Source organism: Monopterus albus, unplaced genomic scaffold, assembly GCF_001952655.1.
Source record: "Monopterus albus unplaced genomic scaffold, M_albus_1.0 scaffold427.1, whole genome shotgun sequence".
NCBI classification, from domain to species: Eukaryota; Metazoa; Chordata; class Actinopteri; order Synbranchiformes; family Synbranchidae; genus Monopterus; species Monopterus albus.
In genome coordinates, this window is record NW_018128307.1 from 207,304 (window position 1) to 216,625 (window position 9,322).

Here is a 9,322-nt window from a genome sequence, read left to right on the forward strand (position 1 = left end):
GCCAGTGAGAGACCTATCCCCGACCCGAAGGCGCAGGGAAGCAGCCCTCTCGTTCACCGGGGTAAACTCCAGCACATGGCTGGGGAGCTATGAGCGAGCCCACACCAGCCTGCCGCCTCTCACCGCAGGCAACTCCAGAGTAGTAGAGTCCAGCCTCTCTCGAGGAGTAAGGTTCCAGAGCCCAAGCTGTGTGTGGAGGTGAGCCCGACTATATCTAGCCGGTACCTCTCAACCTCCTGCACAAGCTCGGGCTCCTTCCCCACCAGCGAGGTGACATTCCATGTCCCCAGGGCTAGTCTCCGTGTCCAGAGATCAGGTCGTCGGGGCACCTGCCTTCGACTGCTGCCCAATCCACTGTGCACCGGCCCCTTACGGATTCTCCTGCAGGTGGTGGGCCCACGGGAGGACAAACCACTGCAAACCACTTCAGGAATAAGAGGTATAATGAATGGATGTACTGTCACATAATTGTTGCTTTTAAGTAATTTATTTGCATTGTATTGTTTTCTCATTGTTTGCATTTTATTGTTTTATCCATTGTGTTAAGCACTTTGAACTGCCTTTGCGTATGAAAATGTGCTATATAAATAAACTTGAATTGCGTTATTAGCAACTAGCTAACTGCAAGCACTCATGACTGTAGCTAATTAGCTGTTAATAATGGTATCCATCTCATAGTGTTAGCTAAATAGTAATTATATAAATAGAATAAAGAAGCTCCAGGGTTTGGTTTGCATCCCAACACTCCAGCAAACCTGCTGAAACAGATACAACTTTCACATCCCTAAAAACTCAAAAGGAGGTGGTGTTCAATTAAGTCAGAAGAGTTTTTCATAGCATGGAAAGATAGTTTAATAACATATAAAAAAGCCCCTCGTAGTGCCAGAACCACATTTTATTCATCACTGATTGAGGAAAATAAGAACAACCCCAGGTTTCTTTTCAGCACTGTAGCCATGCTGACAAAGAGCCACAGTGCTGTTGAGCTTAACATTCCCTTAGATCTCAGCAGCAATGACTTCATGAGCGTCTTTACAAATAAAATCACAACTATTAGAGAAAAAATTGGTTGGACCATTCCCACAGCTTTCATGGATGTGCCATCGACTACAATGGCTTTAGAAACATCTGTGAGACCTCATTGTGTGGATGCACATCCACACAATGCTCTCCTGTTCTTTATTATTCTGGTTTCTACCACTGTTCTTCGGCACCTAACTCCTTCCACATACTTTCACCTAGAAGGGCCATTGAGGTATCAAACTGCTTATCTCCTTAAGGACATGTGTGCTTGTATACAACTTTTTTATCACTTTCATACTTTTTAAGATATTCAGCTTTTTTTTTTTTTTTACAAAAATTTCCCCATTGGAAATTAATTGGGCAAAATTGGAAGCTTAATATCTCCGGCATACCTTGGGCTAAAAACGCCATTTCAACTTTATTCAACTCGTGAGACATTCAGCTACCAATGGTGCAAAAAACATCTTGATATCTTTCATGGTTTTTCTTTTATAATCGACATTTATATTTTGTCTATTTGTCCATAGACAAAGCATGGGCCAATACTCTTATCTGCAATGCCATTGGCAGCTGTGCGTCATGTGACCCCCCCGGTCTAGCAGCCATCTCTATGCTTCTTCTCTTCCTCATTGCTTTTGTGCTCCTATTATGCCGTTCTTAAGCTTTATACACATATAATAGATGACGATCGTAGAGAAAATTGTCACGAATTCAGCTGTCAGTGTTACTGAGATGGAATGAATGGTATTTGCGTAAGTCGCACATTCCAGGCATACTGTCTCACTGCTCCATAGACTTACGGTCAATACAGAAGATCTGCGGAAACAAAATGTCAACGACAAATGAATGGCGAAATTCTGCTTCAGCATACTTTTAGCTATTTCAGGTATCAAAATATTCAGGACATTCATGCTTCTATTCAGACATTTTCTCAACTTCATACTTTTGAAATATTTAGCTTTATTTTGAAAATCTTCACCAATTGAAATGAATGGGAAAATTCTTCAACATACTTTCAGCTGTTTCAGCTATTAAAATGTTCACCTCCTCAAGGACATTCATGCTTCTATTCAGAGGTTTTCTAAACTTCATACTTTTAAAAATATTTAGCTTTATCTTGAAAGTTTTGCCCCATTCAAATGAATGGGAAACTTCTACTTCAGCATAATTTCAGCTATCAAAATGTTCAGCTCTTCAAGGACATTAATGCTTCTATTCAGAAGTTTTCTAAACTTCATACTCTTGAAATATTTAGCTTTATTTTAAAAGTTTTGCCCAATTCAAATGAACAGGAAAATCCTACTTCAGCATAATTTCAGGTATCAAAATGTTCAACTCTTCAAGGGCATTCATGCCATTATTCAGAATTTTGCTAAACTTCGTACTATTGAAATAATTAGCTTTATTTTGAAAATCTCACCCTATTCAAATGAATGGGGAAATTCTACTTCATCATACTTTCAGGGGCATTTCCGGTATCAAAATATTCAGCTCCTAATGGATCTTCGTGCTTCTGTTCAGGATTTTTCTAAACTTCATACTTTTTAGACTATTTAGTTTTATTTTGAAAAATCTTGCTCCATTCAAATGAATGGAGATATTCTACTTCAGCATACTTTCAGGTATCAAATGTTGAGCTCTTCAAGGACATTCATGCTTGTATTTATTTCATTTCATCCTTCAGATTATTCAACAAAGAATTGCAGCCGTTTCTTCTCAACTATTTTAACAAAGAAATTCAGCAATTTCTGCTCATCCTCCAGCTGTTTCAGCAATTGATTTCAGGCATTGTCAGGGCGATCCTTCAGCATTACAGCATCCACACGCATTTTCGATAGGAAATGCATTTCTCTAGTTTTCATATAAATTAGCTTGTAGTCTACATTACTAGGAAACAAAAGGAGTGTCATTTGCTATTTAGCAACGTTTCGTTATTGATCCGGAAACTGCGGATTTGTGAATATCTTTCCAACTTTACCGAAGTCGGCCACTATAACATACCGTCGTCAGCACACTGATCGAAAGGTATTTGCACCTAATATGAGCTATTTCAGTAAGTCAAGCACATCGTAATGATCTAATATGACTTTACTCCAAAGATAGTGTACACGGATTCGCTCAAATATTGCTAGGGACATTTCTGGCCTCCTAAAATATCGGTAGGGACATGTCCCTACTGTCCATATGCAAAACTACGCCCTTGTATACTGCTAATTGTGCACTCCCAGCAGCAGCACAGCTACCGTAAGCCCAGAGGGGGAAACGTGTGTCTCCTGCTGCACTGCTTAAAGCTAAACTTTGTCACACATGCTTTAATTTAACCTATATAGCTGGTAGTTAGTTTGGCATCATATGAAAGACGGGAGGACGTTAAAGCTTTTTGTCATTATCGGACTTTTGCGAACAACAGATAGCTATTTCCTGGGGTTCAGCGGTTAGCGTTACCTGCGTAAATTCGATTCATGTACTAGTGTATATACACTGTTCCGTTCAATTTGGAACAGCACTAGTTTTAATAGTGGGGAACCACATCTCGACAAGGGAACAGACTTCGATATAACACCAATATAGCCCTCTTAAATTAGACGGACAGGCTTCCCGGCGTCTAGTTTATGACATGTTCGCGGACCCCTTGGAAAACTCACTGCAATAACCGTCTCCTTGATTAACTGAACAAGAATTTCAAACCACAGTAGCTCTTGCAGCATAAGTAAACACTAACATGTCACTCTGTCCGACACAATACAGGCCTCGTAGTAGCAGAGCTGAAAGCACTGTTACAACTTGATTTCACCATTACATGATTGCTGTCTATAAGCAGCGCGGCCTCATGAGTGCTGGAATGACGGAATGGTTTATGTACTACACCGTACCACCGGTTAGCAAAACATCTACAAGACCAATTATTTACCTGCTGGGGCGGCGGCGGCGTGCTAGTCTGAACGGTCTCCGTTATTGTCTCACTTGATGTCCCGGGAACCTCCGCCATCCCTGTAGCTGCTTTGCTAACACTACAGTTAGCTAGCTTTAAAACGTCCAAGAACCACAGGCGACCACCAGTGACACTGTCTATACTGTAACGTTACGATATCTAAAATGGCAGACCCTGGTTCTCTAAATCATGAACGGTGTTAAGTGCTGGGCAGTGACTGGTGAGATGTGGCTAACACAATGTCAATCTGCAAAACTGAGTTCGTTTATTAACTAGAGTCAAAACGGAAGTTTTATGTTTCCACGTGAAAACCAGCCTATGTGGAACATGGCGTTCCACAATTGAAAAGCAACACGCCAAAACACTGAGATATATACTATTTGTACCTGGAACAGCATTTATGACATTGATATCGCATATTTGTGAACATTATTTTGGTAAGTAATTTTATTTTTAAATATACGCAGGACGATTTGCTTCTTTTTTTTGTTTAACTTGATAGCAGTAGTGTTGTGGGGAAGTTATTTCCAGACGGACACCGGTATTTTCTGTTGTCCGTAACATTATAACAGTCCGCCACCAAACAGCATACTCACGCCGAGAATATTGGGAACAGTATATAGCAGTGATGTGAACGGTGGCGGAAATGCAGCTTAATGTTTGATGCCACCCGCCATAAGATAAAACGAAGACGGAGAATGATATGAACTGACGAAGTTATTCTACGAGATGATACAGTGGTGTAATGTTTGTATATAATTGGTAACATTACAGAAATAATTCTCCCTCCGGTTTACAGTGACGGAGTAGCTAAATAATAAAAAAAGGTCGCGACCGGTGTCTGAACACTCACTGTAACGTTACTGAAAACACAGTAAGTAAACATCGTTAGCTAACATAACTGCAACTGCAGATAAACTTGTTTCACGTGTAACTAACTTATTAGCCACATTCTCTGAATCAGCTGTAGTCTTTCATATACCCTTAAATGTGATTCTGCGTGTTGTTTCTTATATAGTGTTGAGGATGCGGAGCGCATCTCATATCCTCAATCTGATGCTGTTAAGGAGAGGCTCATCCAGACTCTGTTCCTGCAGTACTCCAAAACCTTCATCATCCCCTTCATCTCAGTCAAATTCTTCTCCACGGACCCAAGTTGAACAACAGAGGCGTAGACGTGAACGGGAGGAGGCCATATTGTCAAGTCGACACAGTGTAAGTGGGAAAGAAGCGCCGGGGAAAATGACCTGCAATAAACAGTTCCATGAAAACAAAACATAGGTAGTGTAAAGTTCTGAAAGACATCAATATCAGCTGGTTGATTGGTGATGAAAGCTGGCATTGTACAGTCATCTGTCACCAGATCAGCCAACAGCAACATTTTAAATGGCTGGAAATGAGCAAAATGAGTATGCCATGGGCACTTTAAGAGTTTTGGGGTCTTGTTCATGAGTGAGGGTAAACTTGAATGTGAGAATGACAGGCGGGTAGTGTAATCCTAATCATCAGCAGTAATGTGAACATTGTGGTGAAGAAGGAGATGACCTGAAAGGCAAAGCTCTCAATTCACTGGTGAGTCTATGTGTCAACCGTCACCTATGGTCACCAGCCGTGGGTAGTGCAAACATTCAAGACAATTACAAAGGTAAGGATACAGAATAAAACGCAAAAAGACAAACTGGTTACAAATCTCACATGGTTACTCAGGCTGAGTAAATGCACTTATTACTTTCCCATGTCAGATAGTTAATGAAAATATAATGTGGATAAACATAATTATTGGATTGGAATTGTATTGGCAGATACTTAATATTAAATGAACTGAATCTGTATCGGAGCAAAAAAACAAAATCTGGATTGGGACATCCCTAACAATAAGAAATATTTTTTATTTTAATGGGGAGAGTTGCTGCGGAAGTTCATTAGCAAGCCACCCTGTTGGTCTGCCGCAGCTGTCGAATCAGTTATTTTCATGCCCATCAGCTGAATGTGTTGTAGTCACCACTAACTTGGTGTTTTTTCCTCGGCAGCCTGGTTGTCTGTCACCCTGGTTCGATGCCTGCTGCAGCTGCAGTGATAGTTAATGTGTTATTTGCCATGCATCTCTCTCTTCAGATATCGCTACACTGGACAGTGCGTTTTGTTCAATTTTAGCTGCGTTGTCAAACAGCATGTGTCCTGTATATGACACATTCAAAGTGCGCTGGATGTTAATGTGTCATGTTCACCTGTTGTGTAGTGGAAGTATTGTGATAGAAATTGGATGGATAAAATAATTAGCCTAATGCAGCAAAATAAATATTGGCCAAACCAATACTTCATCTCACTGATGCAAAAATCATAAAAAGTTAATTATGGCATAGAACAACTGCACTATCTTAATACACCGAGAGACATGGTAGTTATTGTGAAATAAATGGTCCAGCAAGAACAACTGAAACTTGAGCCAACCCCATTTAAACTCTAATATTTTTGTTTCCAGACTCCTGAAGATAAAACCATGAAATGGAGTGATAAAGAGAAGATAGTGTACACTGCTCAAACCTCTCCTGGGACAAAGAAAGGTAACTGACTTAAGACAGACTTATACTTCTGCATGTATGCTAACATATGTGTCTGTCGGTCAGAGATGGTCGCATAGCTCTTAACATTCTGACTAGGGGGCATTCAAACCACGTACAGAAAATTTAGATGAAATCAGGAAATGGCAGAGATTTTGGACCATGCTCAAACCTGTAATAAATTTTGTCCTAGGACTGGTATTATGCCACTTCATTGAGTGTTGATATTTTTCCAGGTGAGAAAGTAACCATTTAGGTTGAGAATAGGTGGTCAATTTTACCAAGTAATGCCATTGTAGAGACTGCTCTGACATTTTCAGAAATGTAAGTACCTGCTAGAACTCCAGTTAGCAAACAGATTAACCAGTTGGTGTGCAAGACGTGCAGCTCTGTGTTTACTCATAAGCCCCTTTTGCTGCGTAGGTACAGTATATTTCAATACCAATGTGTAGTTGCAGACAAGTATAAATTCAGCTTTAGTCATTTGTATACTGGTCTATCTGTCTCTCTCTGCAGGCTTAGAAAAGTTCTGCTTTTCTTTGCAGACACCAGCCTGCCATTCCCATCCTCGTACAGCCCGGAGTATGTGGAGCACAGCTGGTATCAGTGGTGGGAGAAAGAGGGGTTTTTTACTCCAGAGCAACATGTGAGGACTATATAACAGAACAACACATAAAATTATAACAGTTTCTTAAATAATTCCATTATTAATAAATAATGGTTAATGAAGAACAGATGGTTTCAAACACGCTCCTTTCAAACTTCAACATGTCACACTGTCATGTCCATTTAGGAAAGGTTACCTCAGGCCGTGGATAAGACCTTCTCTCTCTGTATCCCTCCGCCAAACGTGACTGGTACTCTGCACCTGGGCCATGCTCTGACTGTAGCTATAGAAGATGCTCTGGTTCGATGGTAATTACCAATATTATATGTATGAATTTATGAATTATTAATTGTCACCAGTGGAGAATTAGATTGTTTGAGAATGCTTATCTGTTGATGTACTGTAGCAGTAACATAACAGTTTGTAATCTATCAGGAGGCGCTTCAGGAGCCTTCGGAACAAAACCAGTAGACTCAGGAACAGCTTCTTCCCCACAGCTGTCTCCTTACTGAACTCTGTCCCCCGTTGACCCCACCCCCCACTACCTTCCTCTATACCACTGCACACACCTCACCCCTTCTCATCTCTCCTCCCAGGACTAATGCACTAATACACTTCTGTTACCTGTAACACTGAAGTGATTTGTTAATTTGCACATACTCTACTCACAGAATACTGCTCTGTATTCATTTGCACATTGTTCATATGCTGATACTGTATATTTATCTTATATCTTTGCACTATTTACATCCATTGAACTGTTCACTCATGTAATTTATCTTCTTATTCTGCACTGTTTCATTCCATCTCATCCCATTGCACCAGTGTTCCATAAGCTTAATGTACCTTATCCATTACTTGTAATTTAAATCCGTAGTCTGTTGTACATCATACATTACCCTACAATATCATTACCCTAAATATCAATTGTACGTATCCATCAGTAACTTAGTTCTGACTGTACAGACTGTAGATACAGCACACTCTGCACTGCTGTTATTACACTTCTGGTTAGATGTCAAACTGTATTCTGTTGCCTTGCACTTGTACATGGGTAATGACAATAAAGTTGAATCTAATCTAATCTACTCAGGAGAAGGATGCAAGGTTACAGAGTACTGTGGGTCCCTGGATGTGACCATGCAGGTATTGCAACACAGGTAAGACAGCTTCCCCTGTCTTCTTTTTGCATAACAGTTTGGGAATTAAAAGATAGGCTCACATGTCCTCAAGTCACAAAACAAAAAAAAGTTTCACATGCTGATAGGTAAGTTGAAAGCATTTCATCTGCTGTAAATGTTCCTTCTGTTCAAACTGCTTTAGATGAGATCCTTCTCTAATCTAGTTCTCATGTTCATAAATGCATTAGAAGATTCAACAAAAGCCATAATGAGATTTCAGTCTTCTGACCTGTATAAATCCAGTGTATCTTTCAAGGTTATGGAGTATTTTTAATACAAAATTACCTTTTTGTAATACTATTCAGCAGTGTAATATAACGAAGTAGTAATACTTCGTTACAGTACTTAAGTATTTTTTGGGAGTATCTAAATTTTGTGAACTTTTACTTTTACTTCACTACATTTCCTAAATAAAATGTGTACCTTTACTCCGATACATTTCCACCTCTGCCTTTCCGTTACTTACTACAAAATTAAAAGGGGAAAAAAAGTCACGGTAAAGTAGGTTTCTATCTAGTGACGTCAGGTTACAGTACACGCACAGGCCTGTCGGGTGTGAACAGGTGCAAGAAAGCGGCTCCTCACCAAAGCTCTGTTGTGAAAACTGCACCGTCATCTAGCAGCACAGGTGCTGGCCCACCTACACCTACGTCTCCAGCAGACTCAGATGACCACCCGTGGCCATATCTGCAAGAGATGTTTTCATTTCTTGGCGTGAAGGATTCCTCATCCTCCTATGTCTGCCAAAGGACACTGAAATACTGGCTTTCAAAAACTCACCATCCAACCTCAAGAAACACATTGAGGTAAGTTAATTAAAGTCATATGTAATTAATATATTAAGCACTTATTAGCAAATGTTATGTCATTACAGTAGGCTGTCTAATTGTTTAATTGTTTTTGCTAACATGAACGTTAGCTGTAAACAAAGCTGAGATGTCTGGCTAACGTGGTTATTAGTTAACGTTAATTGTTATGGATGCTGATTCATCATCCATACCTTGTTTTCCTGGTCTTT

The 9,322-nt window shown here is 40.0% G+C and overlaps 2 protein-coding genes across 2 annotated transcripts in view; one reads left to right on the forward strand and one right to left on the reverse strand.

The window, feature by feature from the left end:
* Nucleotides 1-4,214, reverse strand: part of ppp1r11 (protein phosphatase 1, regulatory (inhibitor) subunit 11) — a 14,016-nt gene extending 9,802 nt beyond the window's left edge. Inside the window, exon 1 of the mRNA XM_020586875.1 lies at nucleotides 3,935-4,214. Coding sequence (XP_020442531.1) covers nucleotides 3,935-4,012 — 78 coding nt within the window. The 5' untranslated portion in view covers nucleotides 4,013-4,214. The remainder of the gene's footprint in view (nucleotides 1-3,934) is intronic.
* Nucleotides 4,215-4,312: 98 nt separating this feature from the next.
* vars2 (valyl-tRNA synthetase 2, mitochondrial) overlaps nucleotides 4,313-9,322 on the forward strand; it is a 51,469-nt gene continuing 46,459 nt past the window's right edge. Inside the window, exons 1-6 of the mRNA XM_020586876.1 lie at nucleotides 4,313-4,392; nucleotides 4,974-5,170; nucleotides 6,438-6,519; nucleotides 7,062-7,162; nucleotides 7,310-7,431; nucleotides 8,217-8,283. Coding sequence (XP_020442532.1) covers nucleotides 4,356-4,392; nucleotides 4,974-5,170; nucleotides 6,438-6,519; nucleotides 7,062-7,162; nucleotides 7,310-7,431; nucleotides 8,217-8,283 — 606 coding nt within the window. The 5' untranslated portion in view covers nucleotides 4,313-4,355. The remainder of the gene's footprint in view (nucleotides 4,393-4,973; nucleotides 5,171-6,437; nucleotides 6,520-7,061; nucleotides 7,163-7,309; nucleotides 7,432-8,216; nucleotides 8,284-9,322) is intronic.